General features: G+C 37.7%; 1 protein-coding gene across 4 annotated transcripts in view; it reads right to left on the minus strand.

Annotated features, from left to right (window-relative positions):
- Positions 1-189: 189 nt before the first annotated feature.
- The window catches only part of KIAA0232 (KIAA0232 ortholog), a 73135-nt gene continuing 49977 nt past the window's right edge, over positions 190-23347 (minus strand). For 3 of the 4 annotated variants that reach the window (XM_030028185.2, XM_030028273.2, XM_030028441.1), the window contains exons 4-9: positions 21208-21274; positions 19742-19823; positions 15144-18441; positions 6023-6104; positions 3839-3936; positions 190-2867 (exon numbers count right to left, since the gene is read on the minus strand). In XM_030028185.2, coding sequence (XP_029884045.1) covers positions 2688-2867; positions 3839-3936; positions 6023-6104; positions 15144-18441; positions 19742-19823; positions 21208-21274 — 3807 coding nt within the window. In that variant the 3' untranslated portion in view covers positions 190-2687. The remainder of the gene's footprint in view (positions 2868-3838; positions 3937-6022; positions 6105-15143; positions 18442-19741; positions 19824-21207; positions 21275-23347) is intronic. The other variant, XM_030028358.2, reaches the window with a different exon arrangement.

The following is a 23347-nucleotide window of genomic DNA, read 5'->3' on the forward strand; positions in this document are numbered from 1 at the left end:
AGTGTATTTCATTTTCCTGCCTCGTAATGAAAAAGAAGAAAAAATAGATTAAAAAATTACAGCAATGAAAAGCACTCCCAAATTAGATACCTCATGCTATCTCTCCAGAATCTTTAATGCTTAACTGCTGTGTTGTAGCTAAGTTATATAAGTTAGCCAGAGAAAATGAACACACACACGCACACGCCATCCAATTGTCCTTTTATATTTTTATTCGGTGTTAAGTAACTCCACAAGAAAACAAAATCAGTTACTCTGGTGTACGTGAAATCAGAACAATACAACCACTTGAAGCAAAAAGTAGAAACAAATTTCAGCCCAGGAATGGAAAACTGATACTTCAGTGCTATGGATATGCAATGCGCTTCATACCACAGTGCGGTTCAGCGTATGCCAACCTTTAATGCTTTTGTTGTTGTTGTTGTTGTGTGTGTTTCTATCCATACAGAAAAACTAAAAACCACACTTCAACTCTCATTGAAAGCTTTAGAGCTTTAGCCATTAAACTATGAAAACAAGTAAAGACAATTCGTTATTGCCCAAGCTCAATATACGATTTTATTTTCCCCAAAGGTGCTGGAATTATTACATGCCACAATGTAACTATAAGCAACACCTTTGTTATTTTTGAGCCCTTTCTTACCAAAGAAGCAGCTCTAGCCAAAATTAACTGAGCTGAAGTTTGTGTTTGAAATATGTCCATTTGGTCATTTCTTGTTCTCAAATGAAGTTCTATTCCATTCTTCACTGTAGTGATTTCAAGAATTTGTGTGAAGTTCTTTTTTACTTTCATGTTACAGTTAACTAGTTCTCAGTGCAGGTGCTAAACAACCTCTCAAGGAAGCTCCAGAAGAAAGTAAAATATATATAAAAAAATCTATCCAAAGTCTGCAAATAAATTAAGAAAAGAAACTGTAAAGTGTCAAAAGAGTTGTTGTATGAATACAAACCCCAAAACATAGTCTAAGAGGAGGACCAAAAGAAAGTCCCTGGGTAAGGACAGACCAATCCCATTTTAAGTAAGGATCTCAACAAAAGCGTTGCACAAAGAATGGCATGGTTTTCCAACCATGTATTTAAATTCTTACATTATCAATTGAATAAAGGCAACAAAACCCAGTTACTCAGAAAACCTTTCTAGCACAGAACATATTTCAAAGGCAGTTCAGCTCACATTTCAGACAGCTATAGTTCTCATGAGGTTTATTGCCTGTCAAAATTAATGGTTAAGCTTTTCAAGTCAGTATTGGACTTTCTGCACTTCCTGATGTTATAGACATGCTGCTATTGTATAGACTAGTTAGTTGTTGTTGTTTTTTAAACTATGAGTTGGTGAAAACTTAGAATGTTTAGTTTTGCAAATATTGCTCCTCCTGGCTTATACATTTTGCATAATGTGTTAAAAGCACAAGGAGTTGATAGTCTTGTACAGATGCGACTTGACAATGTATTGACTTTCTAAGTTAACAAAATAAAATTTAAAAGCAAGTCACATAAAGCAACAATCACGACTGCACTCACACATGTATGTTGTAAGTCACCACTTTCCCTACCCCCACCCACCACACACAGAACTTGCCCCACACATTCTCTCAGAAACACAAAATGAACTACGAGATTTACTAAATTACAGCCACAACAGCAGCTAACTGCAGCAGCCACAGGATTTCTTTCAAGTGAAGCACTGACCCTTTGCATTTAAAACATTGAACACTCTGAGCATTTTAGATAGTTTCAGTCATTCAGGCTCAAGTTCAGTACAGGATGCTTTTGCAGGTTACATGAATGCCATCATCTGCAACAAGACAACATTCTCATTACTCGTTACAAAATTCACAACAATCCACACATCACCCCAGTGGTTTATTATTTTTGGTGTTACTTTTTAAACTTCTGCCCCACATTGGCAAGTTGCTAAAAAGGACAAAAAAAAAAAAAAAAAAAAAAAAGAAAAAAGAAAAAAAAGAAAAGGAAAAAAAACCCCACATTGCCTCCATACCTACAAAAAATCCTTGGCTTCTCCAGTTAGCAAAAATACAAACCATGGTATCCTCAGTGTTGGTTTGCGGGAGGGGGGAATCATAGGATAGAAAACACAGTTTCTGTAAGTCTCTAAAGCACAACCCTGTTGTTCCTACTTCAAAGTTATGAGATTTACTGAATGAAGACTGGACAAGTCATTCATGCTTTTCTCCTGCATTCAGAAAGGCACTGATAGATTACAGTGTTAAGTATTTATCTCCCAGTTCTTAAAGAACAAAGCCTAATGTGCAGAAAGCTGAAGTCTCTGAATAGCAGAAGTAGTTGTAGACACTGCGATGCTAAGAAGATAGTAATAGTGGTAGGGCTACAGTTACGAATGAAAATAACTGCAATTAAGATGCAAAAAAGCAGTGGTACTACTAAGACAAGCACATGCACATCCATTCTTGATTTGACAACACAATCTAGTCTAGTTCAAATAGCCAAGAATTTAACAGGTTTTTTTTTTTTGGGGGGGGGGGGAATCTTCAACAGGACAGCTGTGTCCTCATCTATAAAATAAGCAAGAAGAGAAAGATAAATACACATCTGAATCCATTAACTGAAGAGGAAACTCAAGTTGTTGTTTTAGAGCTACAGACCCTCAAGAAGGATAGTTTTCCATCTCATGTTACTTTTAAATCATCTGTTCTACTCTGCAGTTTTTATAGTTGAGTTCGAGAAAAAAGCTCCTCCTCACACGGATCAGCCCATTCACTTCCACCTTCTGAAGCTGTGTCTTCAGAGCTGGAGCTATCACTGGAGTAGATCTTCTTCCTGAAGCCATTTGGTTTTGCCTCAGCATTTATATCATCTGCACATCTTGCTTCATAAACAGAAGAAACCTAAGGATTTAAACTGACAGTGTTGATGGGGAACAATAAAGAACATGCTTGCTTTTTTCTGGGCTGGGAGGTTATATAATTCTGTAGTTGTTCAAGAGAGATGTCACGATTACAGGGCAAGTCCTCCTCTTTCCTGACTTAGTCCACTATGTAGAAAGGACTGCAGAACAGCAGGAAAAAAAGGTGGGGCTTTTATTATTTTTTTCCTATTCCTTAATTTTAGGTTTTGCACAAAACAGCAAGAGAATCAAAAGTGAACTCAGTTAGAATGCATCATTACCACAGGTCGTGTTAGAAAATTACTGTAAAAGTTATCTCCAAAATTTGGTAGTAAGTATTAAATGTCAAGAAAACACACGCAAATCTGACTAAATTTCAGGCAAACCCAATATATTTTCAGTTGAATCAGTAAAGCTATAGCAAGCATGTCACACTGTAAATTTAAGTGCTATCATCACTATAAAGTTTGAAAGTGTATCAGTAAGTGCACATGTACACAGAATTTTCTTCCTACAGAAAAAAACCAGGGTTTTTTTTGCTTGTAGGCAGGACAGAATTCAGCATACATTATGTTTACGCCTTTCATTACTGGTCCTTTCTGCCTTCATAGTGCACATCAGCCCACTCTATGCTTACTGAAACTAGAAGTTGAAGAAAAGAAGACTCATGTTTAACACATGACAAGCAAAAGCCAAGTGTTCCCAAAGGAAACTGAGTTTGCTTAACTACTAGAAGTTCAACTGTTTGTACAAAGGGTTGTACTCCCCAAAGTACAATGCTTGGAGGCATTTTCACAAGAATGCTCAAGATGCAGAGAAGATTAAAAACCAAAGTAAGGCAAGAAAAGCTTTTGAAGGTTTTTGCAGGAATTTCATTTGAGGCCAGACTGAAAACTGTGATGAAAGGAAAGATGTAGTAGCACACCCTTATAAAATAAAAAAACTCCTCCCCCAAACCAATGACACACTTACCATATTAAAATCTAAAAGATGTTCATCATCATTGGGTATTTCCTTTACATCTGCAAATTCTCCTACACCATTCTCTCCCTTGGCATTTGTATAACACTCTTACATTGTGTTTGTGGGGGTGTTTCAGAGGAAAAAGGAAGAAAAAAACAGAATTGAGGAACACTGTTATTTACATTTAGCCAAAATGAAAGCATCTAGAGAAGTATTCTTGAAATTCACACTCTAAGCCATGTAAACTCTGTGCTTGTGGGGGATTTTATAGTCTGACATCCTTAAAGAGATAAGCATAATACCTTACAGAAGCTTCATCACATCTTACCTGGATAATCAAATAATAGTAATAAAAAAAAGCTACTTAGTTAATGAAAACATCTAAAATAGTAAGGTACAAAGAGCAAGAATTACTTCTTTATTATAAATGCTTCAGTACATTTTTCAGTTCTGATACTGCATGGTGTTCTAGATCATTCCTATTTCTATACCCATACAAAATATACTGCAGCAGCAGCTTGATCCTGACTGAAGCTCAAAAAAAAAAGTTGACGTGAATGGCTGTGGTTTCTACTTACCAGAGTAAACTTCCATATATAATATCAAAGTATATCATACAGATATATATGGATCACATGCATCAATATCCATATACAAAAAATAGCCATACAGAAAACTGGATACAGCTAAAGATCTGTGAAATAACAGCATTATCTCTGAGTATAAAGCTCTGGTTTTGTTAAACTTAGTCTAAAAGAGGAAATCCTGCAACTATTCTACTTCACAGAAATTCTGCCACTGTATCAAGCAGGCTCTGGACTTCCTAGTATATTATACTGCATATTCTGTCTCCCTCTGACGAAATAATGTGGTGAAACACTTGCATGGTTATGCAGGTTCACCAGCAGATGTCAGCAAAAAGATGACACAATTCACTCACAGATATTCAAGGACTACTCTGTATAAAATAAGTACTCAAGAGTGCGAGTCACTGCATTTGCTATCAGACCAACAATACCTCTGCAATTATCACCGTGCAAAAAAACCCCCACAACTTTACAAAACAACACTAAATATCTTTACTTTGTAAATACTGAGTATTTTTCTAATATGGGAGGTTCTGTGACCAGTCCAGGAGGCAAATCACAGTCCTGTGGGTATCAATCTATTCTCTCTCACTGTGCAAACACACTTCTATAGTTGGGAGTGAAGTAAGTTAAGGTGTTCTTGAAAGTAACCCAAACTGTCCTAAACACCAAAGTAAGGGCATTTAGGCACCGAGAACAGAGTTTAGTTGGCTGCACTTTAAGGTGCACTCCAAAAATAGTTCAGTAATAATTACTGGCTAATCTACTTCCGGCTTATTATGGAACCAGGTCTCTGATCAAGAGTTTCTTGCACTGAGCCTCTACCAACAGAAAGCATCAGACAGCCTGTCAATTCGGTATACAGGATGTTCTTATTTAACTTCTTGCCTTCTCCCCAGCAAAGGTAAATTGGTATGCAGGCAAAAAAAAAGGTGTCTGGATTCTTGCCTGTCCACTGAAAAACTGGGCTTGGGCCAGCTGTCAGATGCTACGAATTCTTGGGAGGCAACAGAGAGTGCTGGAAGCACACCTGCTTCCGCTTGCGAGCAGCCTGCCTACCAAGACTGGACTTAATCTCTGTGCAGGACAGAAAAATTCCCAGATTGTCACTGTGAAGGGAGTGGCCGACAGGCAAATCCCTCTCCTTCTCAGCTTGAGAGAAAGTCCACACGTTCACTGAGTAACTGGTGTGTTATTTATGTGAACCCATAAAGGTAATTATCATGTTTTCACATTCTTATAAAATTAGCTACCTAAGTAAGTATTATTCAGGTTGAAACATACTAAAAAAATGCAGTAAAGTGTTTTCAGAGATTAATATTCTATTTACTTAATTCCAGCTGCTGGAATTAAGTAAATTTGCATAAATGTTAAGACTATTTTAAAAGCACTTTCATTTAAAAACTATTTAGAAGCATGCTAGAGATCTATTACGAATGTAACTGAAGCATCCCAGTTTTCTCTCAGATAAAGACAATTTATTGTGGAAGTTTACTGGGTTTTGGTACTTCCAATTCATCTGCAGCAATTCCAATCCGCAAGAAAGAGCATTTCATTCTAACACAGGTGCAACAGCAAGGTAGTTCAAACAGCCATAGCTTCTTACCTTCACACTGTGATGCAGGAAAAAGGGGAGAATAGAGCGCCTTTTCCCACCAGCATTGCTTTTCCTGGCTGCCACTCATTCTCTGCAGATTAGTATTCAATATAGGAAAGTGTTTAGACAATAATCACACTTCATTATGCCATAAATAATATACTTACATGTAAAGGAGGACACTCGGGTATTACCACCAATTTGCTAGGTCTTACAGGTCACACTGTTCAATTTCTAATGGGAAAGGACTGTCAAACTACAATAGAACATCCGTTATGTGAACTCTTGTAGCCAATATGAACTCCACGCTCGTGCTTCGCCCATATAGAGTTGTGCAAATCCAGAACAAAAAGATGAATTCCAGCCCTACACTTTATAATCTAAGTACAAAACAAGGGAGAACAGATAGCTACCCAAGAGATGACAATACAATGAAACAACATTAGTCAACATGACAAATAGTTCAGTGTAAAACAAAACAGAAAAGAAAGCAAACAGAAAGCGGCAAAATTTAATGTTTAAAGTCTGGAAGGGTGAATTAGCAGTACCATTACCACCAATGGGATAACATAAAATTAAACTAGATAATTAATGCGTCAACATGAGGAAGATCTTAGAAAGTTAAACTATAGTTTAAAAAAAAAAAGCAAAAAGAAAGAAAGAAAGGAAAAAAAAAGCAAGCTCAAGGGCATTTGAAGCAGGACTTAATAAGAAATATGTGCATTTACAAACAAATTCAATCATGGAAGCCTCGCTCTGCTGCTGACTATAGATAGAGGCATCTAAACTGCACAGGCACAATACTTAATTAACTTAAAAGTTTCCCACATTGCTGGCGTCACACCTGCACTCGTGATAAGCTGGATGAACCACCACTGGTCACAAGCAAAGCCAGCTTGAGTCTTGCAGGGTGTAACAAGCTACGGCAGTCTTGCTTCCTGGGCTAAGTCACCATCAGAGCCTACGCACCTGCTTCAGGACGGCTTGGTGACTGAACTGATGCTGGCTGCAGGCTGCCTCAGCTCCCACGTCCTTCCATCACTGCCTCAATACCAGAAGATTTAGAGAAAGCCAGAGACATCTCCTGGCTGAATGCAGAAGCAGCCCAGCAAGACTTCAGTTTGAGCTCAGACCTGGCCCTCTTGCCCTCACACTGACCCTCGTGGAATGACTTGTGTTCATTTCTAAACCAGCATCAAGGTCAGATGTATAAAGCAAAAGGACATCTGTAGAAAGACCCACTATCCATACTGAAGCAATTTGGGAGTTTTATTTGGGAAGGGATGGAGGGCACAAGCTGATGTCCATTTTATACATTCACTGAAGAAAACCATTTTTTCCTAGGGTTGCTTAGATGTTTACTATAATTGCACAGCCTATCATCATGAAAATTTCTGTGAATTAAAGAAATACTCGCAATTAGTAAATACGAAATACCAACTCCAGAATAGTACCATGACTCTACCTTCTTTTGTTGGCATTCTCTCCCTTTTAAAACAGCATTTTCAATTTTTGCTTCCTCCCTCTCTCTCACACATACTCACATACACTTCCAGCATTCTGTGAAAAGGTTTATTAAATTTTCCAGCTACCCATCTAAATAGCTATGATTCTCAGTGGTACTGGTATTAGAAATTGCAAGGGGAAGTCTTTCCTTTGAAACTATTCATATTTATTTTACTTTATTCTCAAGCAGAGCTCAAAGACAACAAGGCAAACCCAACTGCAATGCTGTTTTGCTCCCAGTCTTGCTGCAGGTCTGAGAGAAGACTGATGGGTTTCCTTTCTTGTTCTACAGCTAGATGTATGGTAACTGAGGCTTCTCTGAGAGCCTCTGTTTCAGGTGATGTAAAATCAGTTGAGGACTTCAGCATTCACAAGCACAAACACTACCATAATGTTATAGCTATGCAAGATTCTCCTGCCCCAAGTCCCAGCTGATTTCAACCACAACTGTCTATGAATTTTCAGCAGATTTGGGTCAGAATTGTGCAGTTACATGCAAAAACTAAAACTCAAATTATGCTTCTGTCCCCGTTTCCTCTCCTATACTGAGAGTTAAGCCAACAGCAAAAAAAAAATAATTTAATGTTTGCATCAGAGTTTGAAAGAGTAAAATAGTTTCAAACTTTAAATAGCAGTTATATGTGTTTCACTGGCATCTAACTCACATGTGTTCCCTCCAACATCATTTTATGTCTGTCTTCTCAAATGAACATTCCTAAGAACTTCATACAACAGCAGGGCTGTCCACGTAGGTCTTTTATCCAAAATTTCAAATGAAACCTCTGGTATACAAAAGAACAGTCATTCCTGGCAAACATCAGTACAAATACTTTCTAGAGGAACAAAAGCAAGTATTAGGTTTTTTTCAACTAAAAGATCAAATTACAGTGAAATGACTCCGTAATCTAGCTAAAGTAGCTACATGAAGGAGAGATTTTGTGAGCTTAAGTGGGCAACAACCATTTTAAACAGTGTATTTGATCTCCAGCATCACAATGGAAAAGCAATTCAGTGTTTTAAGGATACAACTGAAAAGGGAAAACAAGCATAAAAGTGAAAGATTGTTTCCTGCACCATGAATGCCATTTCCTACAACCGATGAGATTCTTCCTCACCTCTTCCCCTCACACACATATTTGAAATACAGCAGCCAAGGAAGATTACTGTTCTACACAGTTTTATTGTATTCCTGCTTTCTTCACCAGACTGCTATGGACAGCAATACGTAATTCATTAGCTGATAAAGCTGTATTGTGAGTATGCAGCAGAATATCATATTATATTAATCTGGGGAAAAGGACAAGCTGCTTTGGTGAACACATTTCAGACTGGGGAGCTGGGCCTGCCAGAACGAATGCCCGGGAGGAGCATTTTACTCTTTTGCTTATTTTGCTTGTGTAAAGTGTCCCGTACTCATTACAGCAAGGGATGTATCCAACGACACGGTTTTCGACTGTGACCAGCAGGCAGCCTGATAAACAGGACATTTGAGTGGTACTGTTGGCTTGCTGACAGAGCTGAAATTTAACTGTAGTTTCTATCTAAGCCAACTTTTAGGAATATCTTTGACAGGGGCATTTAGGCAGGTGAGGAAACAACAACTACCAAAGTTGGGAGGGACCAGGTGTCTTTCCCTGCAGTTACAGACAAAAGTCCACAGCAAGTTCATACGGCAGATTAGTCATTTGCTAGTCAGAAAAGGTACAACTGTCAGAACTTTATTCTTCAAGCAAAATTTATGCAAAGCATCTTCTCAGAGCTGGGGTCTACAGTTTTAAAGACCATCTGCCTGAAGGTCTTGAAAAAACAGGTACTTACAGTATTTTATGAAAAGTTTTATTAAATTTTCCAGCTACTCATCTGAATAGCTATTATTTTTTCATCTAAATTGATATGCCTTTCAGGATAGACTGTTTGGGCTTTAGATAATAATTTGAAAACACCAGCATCCAATATTTCTACTCTTTCAAAATGCATGCTGACAAGGATCGAGGCAGTGAAGAGTTTTGCACAATCTGAACAGAATAAGCACTAAAGCCTCATTATGATCTGAATATTTTCTGAAGTGTTACGACTGAGTTTCATAACCAACCACAGAAAAAGTAAGTCATATAAATCTGTAAGTACAAACTGCCTTGAACCTGCTCTGCAGCCCCTTGTTATCAAAGAATACAAGAAACACATGAATAATTTAGAAGTCAAAGCAGCAATGAACCCATTGAGTCCCATTCCAAAAGATCAGATCCTAATTTTAGTTCATCAGCTACCCAGGGAAGATACAACTAGCTCAAGAAGCTGGTCACAAATGACTAAAGGGAGCCAAGTCTAGACTTTATATTCTTAAAACCTATTTGGCAGTCACCTAATTCTCTAATTTCACTGAAAATATATGTGCAAGGAACCCTACGAGATCATCTGGCTCCTACTCTTGCACAAAGCCAGAATCAACTATAATGCACTATTCCTACACTCTAAATCTCTTCAAGGCAGAATTTCCACCGCTTCCCTAAAAATAATTGAGCCTTACAGTAAGCTCATTTTCTGGTTAGAATTCTTTTAGTTCAATTTCCCTTGCTGTGATTCAAGGTCATCACATCAACTTCCTTCATGTTTACCAGAGCCTACAGAACAAGCACAGCTTTTTCCTTATCTCCTGTAACTGTGAACATGGCTTCTGCAAAACTGCTGGGTTCTTCTTCAAGTTTCTCTTTTTTTGGAGATAAAATAACCCCAATTCCTTCACTTTGTTTTCACAAGTAGTGATCTTTGTGTTGCTCTCCTCAGGACATGTTTCTTGATACAAGGCAATGGGAGCTGAGCCCAGTACTCCAGCAAAAGGCTTTCCAGTTCCAGCTACAGAGGAGCAATTACTTCCCCTCTTACAGAAAGGCATTCCTATTTATAACAATGTTGCTGTCTTTTGCAGTGTGTCATTCCTGACTTATGCTCAGCTTATGACCTACTTGAAGATGCTTTTCTGTTTCACATCATTTCCTCGCCTGTCACTCCTCACACTGTGTTTGTGAAGAGGATTATTTTCTTCAGAAGTTTGTATTTGTCCCTGCTGGACTGCATTTTATTTTTCAGACCATTTCTCCAATTTAACAACCTTTTGATTCTAATCCTGTCTTCCAATGTAACTGCAGACTTTCCCAATTTTGTGTCATCAGGAATTTTCATAAACATGCATTTTATGCCCTAGACCAGAGAAATTAATCATCTCCCTTGTCCTCTAGTAAGCCACTGACTGTTATTTTGAGTACAACCTTTTGGCCAAACCAATACTTAAGACATTTTCTCAGTTTCTCATGCATCCGTGCCATTTACAGTTTAAAACATTTCTTTAGGGAATTTAAGAGAGTCATTGGTAATATCCCAAGTTCCATTTTCCTCTTTTAAAAGATAAAAAAATATATAAAAGGCAAACACATTTCCATCTTCTGTGTGTTCTCAAACAAGTATTCTACTACGATTTTTTCAAATTAGTTGCTGCTCCTCATGATATTTAGCCAAATATTCCTATGACTAGCTGAAACAGTGTAATTTATCTTACTACTGCTTTGCTTAATTATCTTTTCACCAACAATTCAAACAGTGACAAAAATGCAATAAACAATACCTTTTTGACATTATCTTTCCATAGCTTTCGAAGCCTGTTAGTTCTGTCTCTCAGAAATATCCTTCAGTCATTTTTCTGTTTCTGATTTACTTCCAGGACTTTCAGGTATACCAAATGTTTATTTTATTGGCTTACTTTAAACCTTGGTTTTTTCCTTGTAATTTTTATACTGTCATTGTGAACTCTATCTTTTTAAGGACCCTCTCGTATATACAAGATACCTTCACCCTTCAAAATCTCAGCAGATTAATGTCTTATTAATTAGAAAGTTAGAGCTCAGACTCTTTGTAGGTGTTTTCATCATCTGCCATGATCAGCACATACCACGAACTATCTGGACCAACCCTTTCTCAGCCCCCAAATTACTCTCTCTTTTACAGTGAAGTCCTTTGCTTTCTATGTGGATGACTTTATGGGCTCTTTAATGTTTTTCCCACTTGATTCTCCTGATCTTAAGGCACAAAGCAGACCTCTCTGAATTTTCTCTCCCTCTTATCACTACCTAGGTTTATGGAATGTTATCTCCTACACTATTGATCTCTGTAAGGCACCCTTCTTCCCTTCCTCTCTTGCCAGCCCTGCCTAAAGGAGTTATACACTTACATCGCATTACTCCAGTCCAGCAAAGTACCTCACCAAATCTAATAGGCCAATTAAGTCATGAGATCCATAAACACTTACGGCTTTTGCCAGTAAAATTTCCTCATCCCCAAATGCATAGTCCTAGGCATGTTCAGACCTTAAAAGTTTGGTACCGATCCCAACAAACCTCACAAGTCCCTTTATCTATCTCAAGGACTTGATAGTATAAGCATTATTAGGGCACGCCTACTAGATCAGAGCCCATATAACCTTTGTTGATAAGAGATTCAGCGCAGTTATATGCAGAGACCATTAACTGGACCAGATTGTGTACTTACCGATGACTCCACACCTAACTGGTAAGAGCATTTACTGGGAAGAAAAGGGACTGTACTTCAAGGGGTATTTTTTGTGGGTTTTTTTATTGTTGTTTAGAGGTTGTTGGTGGGGGATTGGGGTCTGGTTTGTTTGGGTTTTGGGGGTATTTTTTAATCTTAAGGCTAGGTATATAATTATCAATCACTTTTGAAGAACTTCTGCAGGAGCTATCAAGCAAATTCCTGCTGCAAAATATGCTATAATTCTAAAAGAAGTGCTCTAATATACAAGGTAAGAGGGACGAAACTGAACCAGATTCTCCTACAGTCTGATGAATAGGTATTCAAAGACATGTGTTTGCACAGCACATATATAATTCAAGTTTATGTGATGCAAAACAGAATGTGTTACTATTACACTGTGGTCTACATTAGTATTTTCACATCCATTATTTATGCAAAAATATTGGAGGTACCTCAGAACACAACTCAAACTTTATGTTAGACAACAGTGAGTTAAAGAATAACTTTAATTTTTGTCATAATTCAATAAAAGGACACACAGAAGTTTCATTTAAAAAAATTCTTTACAAATATTGATCTATACTAATCAGTCAATTCAACAGCCCCTTCTCAAGTTAAAACTCTTTTTCCCATGCATGTACATGTGGGGTGTCCAGGAGGAATGCTTCTCCTAAACTGTTCTACTTCTAGGTATTTTATATTGATTTTGTTTAATGTTCATGAAAATAAAAAATACCACTCTTAAAAAGAAAAAAGCTCACACACATAAGACATTTGCACCCCTTCCTACACACAATATAGTCATCATCTTTACTGATCAAAGTTTACTTCATAACCAACATATTAAAATTGCTTTAATGCTTAAAAACCCCCTCTTCCTTTACAGATAGACTTAACTACAATAATAAATTTAGATAAATGGTCTCAAGCCAAAAAGCCAATTATCTTCAGATGCACATTAATGGCTCTCAGAAAAGCCCACAGTGTGCATACATCCTCTTGAGACACACTAGATACAGGAGAGCTGGTTAACCCAGTCCTTCTGAGTTTAGGTTGTAATCAGGCTCCTCAAGCCCCCCAGGAAGAGCTTAATTGCAAACCAGATTGGAGTCTAGACTGCTGAGATGGTTGTTGGCCCTTTGTACTTCTCAGTGGCTTATAATTTTGAAGCTATGAAAATGCCTACAAAATCACATGACCTGAGCAAGAGAAGCAGTTAGGTTTCCTCTTGCACTAAGGAACTTAAAGAAAATAAAATACCAGAGCTTTTTGAGCACCATTCAGTACCAACGTTTTTTTCAAGCCTCATAGCTATCATAAACTATGGAATCACTGTAAACTTACACCAGACACTTTCTACTTTCTTGAGTGGATAAGTGGTTGAAGCAAAGATGAGAATAAACATCCTCATGGAGCACTATGCATCCAGAAAGGAGATCTGGAAGGGGCTGGAAGGAACTTTAGACTCTTGGTGTCACAAACAACTGTATTATACCATTTGTTCATTCATTATGTCCTACTGCATGATGAAGTTAAATTCTGCTTACTCCTGGTAAAAGGTAATTCTAGAATCTGTTCTGACTTACAGTCTAAGTTTATTAATATTTTTGGTGACTTTTTGCAAGGCCTGGCACAAACACAGAAGCTTCCCAGACTCCAGAAAAGACTTTTGGAGCCACTTCATCTCCATTAACTTAACAGAGCAGCAGGAACCAAGATGTCTACAAAGGGTCTGGAAAAGTCACAAATTTGATTCTCTTGTGCAAGCAGCAGAGATCAACTTATTAACACTGGGGAAAGAAGCTGCAATAGCAATGAATTTAAAGGAGGATGAGAGGAGAAACAAATAGGGAAGAAGGAAAATAAGGAACTCTGATTTTGTTCAACAAAAAGGTTAGCTTTAGTTTTAGCAAGAGAAAAGTTAGCTTTCCCTGCATGAATTAGTGTTTCAGACTAATAATTGAGGAGTATACAATAGCACAACACAAGCTGGGTGCACCTCTTCAGTTGAAAATGAAAAAAAAAATCCCTCCTAATGTAGATACTACAACTGCTGAGTATGTGGAAGAGGAGGCTGAAGAAGAAAAGAAAATGTGAGATGCAACCTATAACTATCCAGACAATATCTCTGGGCTGGCCGCACAACTGAATTATTTTGTTGGTCAAATATTTCTTCTCAAGAGCAGAGGGAGCTCATCGCAAGTAAAACTTGGATATTTTTGGCTGGAAAGGATTTTTGCTCTTGACCATTATTTAACCTATGGCTACAAGTACCTGAAAGAAAACTCTGAGCTTAACTCCTAGTTATAGTTAGGCCTCCTGACAGTACTGTGGTAGTGATGGATATTTTGCATCCATGTTTTATTTCTTTTTGTGTCTATGCTGACAAGAGAACATTTTAATTTTCAGACAATTAAGCCTTTCTACAAACCTTTCTTTGCTGAAGTTTACATTCAATAATTCAACTCCAAATTATTCTACTTGGAAGTAACTATATTGAAAAAAGTGACTTCAGATCTTCCTCTTCAAAATTTTAAAATAGGTTTGAATCAAAATCAGTAATATCTCATTATTCAAACTTTATGCACATTTTAACATATTATATGTAAATCAAATAAGCTAAAAACCTAAGGTAAACAGATTGTAAAGTTACATGAGTGTACACATGCATATATTTCTACAGGTATGCAAGATGACACCATAATGCCTGAAGATAGTTAATTTTTCAGAGAATCACAGAATGACTGAGGTTCAAAGGGAACTCTGGAGGTCATCGTGTCCAACTACCCCTGCTCAAGCTGGGCCACCCACAGCAGGTTGCCCAGGACCGCATCCAGATGTCTTTTGAGTATCTCCAAGGATGGAGACTCTACAACCTTCCTGGGCAACCTGTGCCAGCACTAGGTCACCCTTACAGCAAAAAAGTTTTTTCTTATATTCAGATGGAACCTCCAGTGTTTCTACAAAACTGTACTTTCTAGAGAGCTATACAATTGCAAGCATTAAAATTGAACTGTCACATGACAAATTGCTGGTTATCAGCTGCCAGCTGCAAATTCTGTAATTTTATATATCCACATACCTCTTCAAGCTCTCCTGAAGAAACAGGATTATCCTCGTACGTGGGGAAATGGCACCCTGCTTTACAACTGCAAAACCTGCTAGTCTCCTCACGTGGCTCCACTATTCTGCAGTTTACTTTGGAGCTCTCCATTGCCCTCCCATCTAGAGATTCTTTCATACTGCATTCTAAACAGGGATCTTGGTTTCCTACTGGCAACATCCCAGCTGACTCTTCTTGGGAATCCAATGATGTTTGTGCACTCTTCTCCATTCCAGACTTTTTTAATCTGGGAAGGAATTTTCCAGATTCAAGCTCTGATTTTCCATAATAATGCCCTTCTTTTTCTGCATCTTCTTCCAGAGGTTTGAGATCTGCTTGTGGATCCTCAAATACATCTACTTGAGAAGGGACAGCAATACTTCCCTCATCTTTTTCTGACTCAAATTCTGACTCACTTCCACCACCTGGAGAAAGTTCAGATGCAGAAATTGGGCGAAAGTGAGTCCTTGGAGAAATCCGTATAGCCCTGTACTGCGTTCGATCAACACCACATATCCTGGGGTGTAAAACCTCACTGTCTGAATCAGAGCACAGAATTGACTTAGGTTTAAAACTAGGGCTGAAAGATGCAATTCCTTCTGGCTCAAACGAACACTCTACATGAAGAACTTGTGAAAATGGATTGTTCAGGTCAAAGGAAGAGAATGAGTATTCAAGCCCTGGTTCTTCAACTTGAAAGTTACCACAAGCTCCCAGTAAGTCTTCATGGAAGATAAAAGAAAAACCCTTATTTAATCCGTTATCGCCACTCTTTGATTGCTCATTCTGTTCAAATGATACAAATGGCCTCCATAATTGCCTATGACCAGGGGCAAAGCTATTACCTGGAGTCATAAAAACATCTGTACCAGCTATTGTCACTACATCAGAAGCTGCACATTGTAATAAGCTCCCTTTTGAGTGACTAGGTGGCACCACTGCCCATTCTCCATCACTGTTAAATGTTTTGAGCTCCCCATACACACCACCAAGTATAAATGAGTTTTCTTTATCCTGGTTAACATCCCAAGGTTTTGATGGTGTAGTATAGTCACCACCATCTACTTTTGATAAATCATTTGAGACAAAGGCTCTCTTCTCTAAATTCTCCTTTTGACCTTCCCAAAGATGATACTCTGATCTCTGCACTGCTTTATTGGGCTCTTGGAGGGTTTCAACTTTTGCTTCTGTATCCAAACAGCAGCAATAGTTATTTACATCAGTTGAAAACAATTCATCTTCTATTCCTTCTATTTCTACCATCGCTGCAGAATTTCTGTCTGTCATATTTGTCCAAATATCTTTAATAACCCCTGAGCTGTAGCCATCTCCATGTGGACTGTTTTCACTACACCCTTGTGTAGTTTCATAGTCTTTACTTTCTGCTTTTTGTTCTAGCTGAATACCACAGACAGATTCTAGCTTAGATTTTTTTTTGAAAATCAAAGTGGGCATTTCTCCTACAGTTCTAGCTTGTTGCTGGCAGGTTTCTTCTGGCAAAAAATCTAGAATTTCTTCATCTACATAACTCGAAGACACTCTAGGAACTACATAATTAATATCTTCTGCATTAAATTGCGTGGATTCTTCATATGGAATATTTAAAGTCTCATTGTCTGAACGTGTTTCTTCCGAGTGTGACCATGGACTACAAGTTCTTGTTGAAAGATTGGAACAGTGTTCATTTTCATCAAAGGCACTATTTTTGGTCCATATTAGCAATCTAGACTGTGTTTTCCCAAGAATATTAGCAGTGCTACTAGAATCTGCATTTTCATTTCCCAAGTTGAGTGTTTCAAAAGAAAATGGTAAAACAGAGTTACTGCATTGCACTTCAAACACTGAAAAACAAGAGTTTATACCAGACCCTTCATTAATATCTGAAAAGAGCTCTTGATTGCCAGCAAGCATGTGTGAATTAAGCATTGTGCTGTCTAAGATGGGGGAGAATCTGATCGGAGAATCTCCTCCAAAACTTTCCCCATCTGCATCACCAGAACTAGAGGATGAACAGCACTCCCAAAATTGAGCTAAATTACTAAGGTCTTGCAAGAACCACCCTTCAGCACCAACAGAGCTGGTCGAATCTGTCCATATTGCACTTTCCCCTTGCAACTCCATTCCATCTAACACTATGCAACATTCTGCCTCAAAATCAGTTTTTTCTTTACTCTTTTGTCGAATCATATTTAAAATCCGACTCTCCCCTTGCATCGTATCTGAGGCACCAGGATCCAACATGGATTGATCAATATCCACTTCATAGAAGTGTGTTAGTTCTGACAGATGAACATCATCTAAATATTTGTCGTCCTCTGGTTGAGAACATATTGAGGTCCCAGCGAGGTCAATATCCTCATTTAGAACTGCAGGCATTTCTACAAAGTGACCATCGATGAAAGTACCTGCTGCGAGGTATGTTTTATGAATATTATTGTTGCTAATACAAAGACCATGCACTGATTCAGACAACTCTTCTACAGCCTCTGATGTTACGCCACATATATCTTCTCTGTTGCGGTATGTAGTCTCCAGCTTGCTTTTTCTGCTAAGAGGAACAAAGTACTCTGTAATCGGCTCAGTATACCACAAGGGTTCTTCTTTATATTCCTTTTCATTTCTGCTGTCTAAATACAAATCTTTTCCATCGCTACCGCCAGCTTCTTTTCTTCCAATTTCTTTTAATGGCCTTTTACCTCTTTTGCACAGCTGTTTGATGGAACCGCTGCTACTGCTGCTACTGCTTCCACTGTGGACTTTTCTATCAGCCTTTTCACCAGATTTCACTGAAAGCCTGCTTTGCCCATTACGCCCTTTTTTATTTCGAACCTCTCTTGTTTTGTGTCTTACTTTAATACATTTCATTGATGCCTTGTATTCACCTTGATTACCACTAGAACTTGAGCCAGCCTCACTGGATCCAGATGACCAGGAGCGAGGACGCATCTTTCCCTCAGACTTATGTCGGACTTGCTTTTTGTACAAAACAGGCTTCTCTTCAACACTGTTGTTACTAAATTTGTTTTCTTTCTCATTTTTACTTTTCTTCTGCTGGGTTCTTTCCTGTACAGTGGCAGATGCTTTATTACTTCTGTCTTTAGTTACTTCACTTTCACTATTGCAGTCCTTTGGTGAAGATGTATCCGTGCTAGTTGGTGGAGCAGTGGATGAAGATGAGGAGCTAGAGTAAGAGCATACTTTGGATTTATTCCACACAGTCATAATTTCCTGCAGGCAAACTGGCTTTTCAGAAAGAGGAGGAAATGCTTCATAGTACCTGAAATCAAAACAAAAAGGTGACATTCAGATAGGCATTAAGATTAGAAGGTATTACTAAACCACATCAAAACACTACCAATCTAATTGCCAAAAAATCTAGTTTGTTCTACATATGCACATGCCACTCATTGCACTGTTTATTTGAATGATAACAAAGGGGAGATTAAGATAAGCTTTAAAAGTGCTTATATTAATATATGTTTAAAAGCATACTGCCAGGTAAAACAATCCCATTTTTAGGGAGTACTAAACTTCACTGTAGACAGAAATTGTGGATGCTTGAAACAGTGAAGGCCTACCTCCAGATTTATTAGATAATGTAGCAATTCACTACAGTCTTCTTAAACATGTTTGATTTAGAGTATAAATGAGGAAGTCCTGAATTTCAGTCAGTTCAGTCCTGAATTTCTGTTTTTTAAATTCCCCTTGGTGAACTGAGACACTATCTGTTAAGTTCTACATAGTTTGATCGGCCAGTTATTAAGAAAAAGCTATTGCAAAAAAAGATTAGTTCTTGAGTATTTTAAGACGCTTAACAGCTTTGTGCAACAGGGACAAGATTAAAATACGGTTTTCTGCAATGTTTAAAGTAGTATGTGTTTGACAGCAAAGAGATTTATACTGAATCACATATATTTCAATGAAAACCTATTAACCAACATTCAGAAGTCAGTTAAGTTAAATGCACATTAGCACAATCGGTTCCCTGAAGAAGTATCATCCATTTAGCAACACTTTCTGCCACCAATGGTTACTATTAAGAGATACAGAAGCAGTCATATCTCCAAGAAAAGTCAATGAGAAAAACTCCTGGGTACTTCAGTAACACTGGACTCGGGTACTTGGTAACTAGCAGACCACTTCGGGTATAAAGAGTTTTAAGGTTAGAAAAGAGTTTGTTTCCCTTTTCTGCAACAGAAGACAAAGAGTTCTGAACCCAGGAAACTGATTCTCTCCCTGCAAGTCTAACGTGTCAATTAATGCTGTTTTAAAGATGTTTAATTTGTCTAGTTCACTTGGCCTTAAAGAAACTAAAATGCAGTATGGCTTGAGTTCTGCACACAGTCAAAAGAAAGCAGTCAGGACTTTGCCAGAAATTAAACTAGCCCATGGTACCAAATGCTCATATTTAAATATATGAAATTAACAAAAGAAGGTGGCAGGAAAAAAAATGTATTTCTTAATATCCACAAAGTCCAGATTCCCCACTAAGTTAACTTCACTGTGTTAAAACATGGGAGTAAAAGGAGAAAAGAAAAAAGCATCTCAGATAAAAATAATAATAAAAAAATGCATACATTTCTACTTGATCCTTTGCTGTGGGAGATAAATCAGTCTCAGGAGACAAAGAGCCTTCTAACTTTTTGTGAATCTTCTCCTCTGTTTTGGAAGAAAATTCCAAATGCTTAACAGAAAAATTCAAAAAGCCAGTGTATATTATAACAGTATTTAACAAAGAACATCAGGATGTATATCTGTAACAGTAGTAAATTTCCATAAAACACTGTAAATAACAGAACAATTTATATTCTGGTTATTATACATAAAGAAGTTACAAGTTACCACCCAAAATTCAAGTTTTCCACAGTTGTCTTGTTATGTCCTGCAAATTTCACCAAACATGACTGGCTAGCAGCTGCATGCAACTTCATGGTTAGCAATGCCCCCACTAGGAGACTTCCTATTGAATTTTTAGTTATTTCACATACAAATCCTTAACTTCTTGCATTGCTACATATATATATAAAAAAAATCAACTATTTAACTAAATATTTTTGTGAATGGTTGCATCTAACTTCTCACCTATTGCACTACAAGGAAGTACCCCTGCAGTAGTTGCTGTGCTTTGGGTGGATGTAAAGGCATATTTCCTGTGTGAGAGGTGACTCTAAAGATTTCTAATTCTTTATATTAAAATCTGTAAAATACCAAAAAAATGCTGTAAGATACACATTAATGTTATTTTTTTTCCAAATAAATGGTCAACATCACCTTGGCTCAGTAATAAAGTGCCACAGCATAGCACTATGAAATACTAGGAGCTGACTAGTAATTACTGTTTAAAAACAGAAAAAGGGAATGAAAACAGCTAAAATCATGCTTTAAGCAGGTAAATATTTATCCCTTATTTATTGCTATTTATACCTCACGATAAGCATATTAATTTTACTCTAAGTGTCAAAGGCTGCTGCTATGCACCTGAACAAACATTTATGGGTGATGAACTTTCATTGGACACACCACAATTTTATATTATGCTCCCTGCCCTAAGCCTGACAACATAAAGTCCCTACTATCATTTCCCTAAAGCCCGGAAATTTTAAGCACACCTCTCTGTGATGGCTACTTGGATGCTTTTCACAGGAATAGCTAGTATATAATGATTTTGAGGCCAATCTACTGTTCACAAGTATCAATACACAATAGAACAGAATCAAGCCTACTTTATTTCTTTTGGTGGGGAAGGGGGGTGCTGAATACGGAATATTTACTAAAAAAACAGGCATAGCTGGATATGAACAGTTATAGCTTTTCATGAGGAAAACTCCCTTTGTGAATGGCTATTTCTTAGGTAAACAAAGCTTACTAGTACAGAATTGCTTCAATTATTTGAATTAAATTACTCAAATGTATTTTAAAATTGCATGGCCTGTATTAAAAGCGAGTGAATTAGCAGCCTGCTCCCCCAGCCCCACATCTCAGAATGTTACACAATTGATAAATACGATCTACGGCCTCAGAAGTTTAGAGATTTATTCCTCACCTTGCTTACTCTGAAGGTCTTTCAGTCTGGAGCAAAGCTCCTCCACTAACGTTTCAATCCCAGAGCTCTGCACAACAACAACAAAACCATGGGGTGGCAGGGTGGGGGAAGAAAAAAAGAAAACATAACTTAATAAAAAGAATATTCATTTTATAGAAAGACATTAATACAGTAAACATATCTTAGCAGACATGTATTTTTAATTTTGCATGGTAACTACACATTAAAAAGGAACAAAAATTATTACTAGATGTAAATCCATTCCTAAAAATACATTAATTAGAGGTCAAAATGATTCCACTAAACACGTACATACATTCACACAAAGGTTTCAAACTACAAGTCACATTGTTGCACTATTGCATATCGAAGGTTTTACAAACTCTGCACTGTCACATTTACTGCACTGTATTACTATATCACTTAGGATTTAGCCCAGAGTCTCAGGATCAAGAGATCAAAAGTGCAAGAATCAACCGATCACTAAGATGCATTTTAAAAAGCTAAGCCTAACCCTTTTGGTTGCACAACTTATACCCGTGAGAAAGGGACTGTTAAAAGGACACAGAAAGTCAGGAGTGAAGGTGAAAAGGAAAACAGTATGAAGACATATATGTGTAGGTGGCAGAGAAGGTGAGGAAACACTTCCACGGTATCTTCATGCAAAACTTATCCCATAGTTTTGCCAGTTTACGATGCCTAGTTTTTTTCTTTTTAAACATTCTGTTGTTTGCTCAGGAAAGCACAGGGAAAAATAAACACCTTATTCATCTTCCCCATAAGCCTGTATTTTCCTCCTTTATTCCTCCACATAAACCTTCTATACACTCAAGCTTCCTTTTAAATCCCATTTCAGTGTTATTCTCACAGGCTTCTGCTTTTACTATCTACCTAGACTTGCAAGCAGTTCCAGATAAAGCAACAGCACCAGAAGAGCAAAATACTGAAAAAAACACACACGCACAAAATGGTACAATATACTACTAACTGTCCCACAGGAGAAAACCCCGTGCTATTCGTTGAATTCTAGTCAGAGAAATACTAAATACCAACCTACAGCCTGAAATGACCGTTCTTGTTGGAAGGAAAACTAGGCAAGGTGGGTACTGCATAGATATTCATGTTCATGGTATTTTGATGCTCAGGGATCACGCTTGGAGATTACACTTTGCACTTTCCATAACTGCAAACAGAAGGCTGGAATCGCAGCTAAACGCAGCAATCCAAAACAAGTGAGGAGGATGTAAGAAGTCCCCTGCACATCACCATACAGCTGGGAATGGCAACGAGGGAGAACCGTGCAGCTTCTTGTATCCTGTGCACAGTTTCCTCAATAACAGCTCCAGCATCTTGTCCCCATTGTACTTGGAGATTCTGAGACTTATACAAACCTCCTGCAAAATTATCTCACCACCTGAATTTGACATGATCTTGTGTGCATATAGTCATGGAATATGCATTCTCTCCAGAGGTAATGCAGGTCAAATATCAAGTTACGGAAATGCATAAAAAAGAGTTTGATTTGCTGTGTCACCATGGCGGTATAAAGGTTTCATTTTTCCAAGATCTAAGAGTTTCTCCTCTCTCTTGATCACCAGCTAGAAATTGCTGACAAATATGAATATATGTTGCTAAAGCACAAGAAAATATTATGGAAAAGGGAATACTAATTTATACAGTGAAACTAGCTTCTTTAATTCTCTGTCAGAAACACACACTTGAAAAATCACATACGGAAGCAATGACTTATATGCTAACTTCTAAATTTTAATTATTTGCAGTCAAGTGAGAAAGCAATTTTCTATTCCTAACTGCATTGCTGCACTGAAGTGCTAAATATAAACCTTTATGCCACACACTTAACTGAGGATGACTTAGCAATATTAAACTTTAGAAGGCATCTTCTGTATCAGTAAATTTACCAACATAAATTAAATTGTTTAGAAATAACCAAGTAGCACAGTAATACAGACAAACCTATGTAGTTGTAATAATCGTCACTTTATGCCTACACCACTCCTAACTCCCCCCTCATCCCCCCAAAAGGGCAACAGAGGAGGAGCTGGCCTTGGTTTTGCCTAGCCCTCCAAACTGTCTAATTGAAAGGACACCTGTAGCAAATACTCAAAATCTAAGGAAT

This window comes from Aquila chrysaetos, chromosome 1 (assembly GCF_900496995.4).
Source record: "Aquila chrysaetos chrysaetos chromosome 1, bAquChr1.4, whole genome shotgun sequence".
Classification (NCBI taxonomy): domain Eukaryota; kingdom Metazoa; phylum Chordata; class Aves; order Accipitriformes; family Accipitridae; genus Aquila; species Aquila chrysaetos.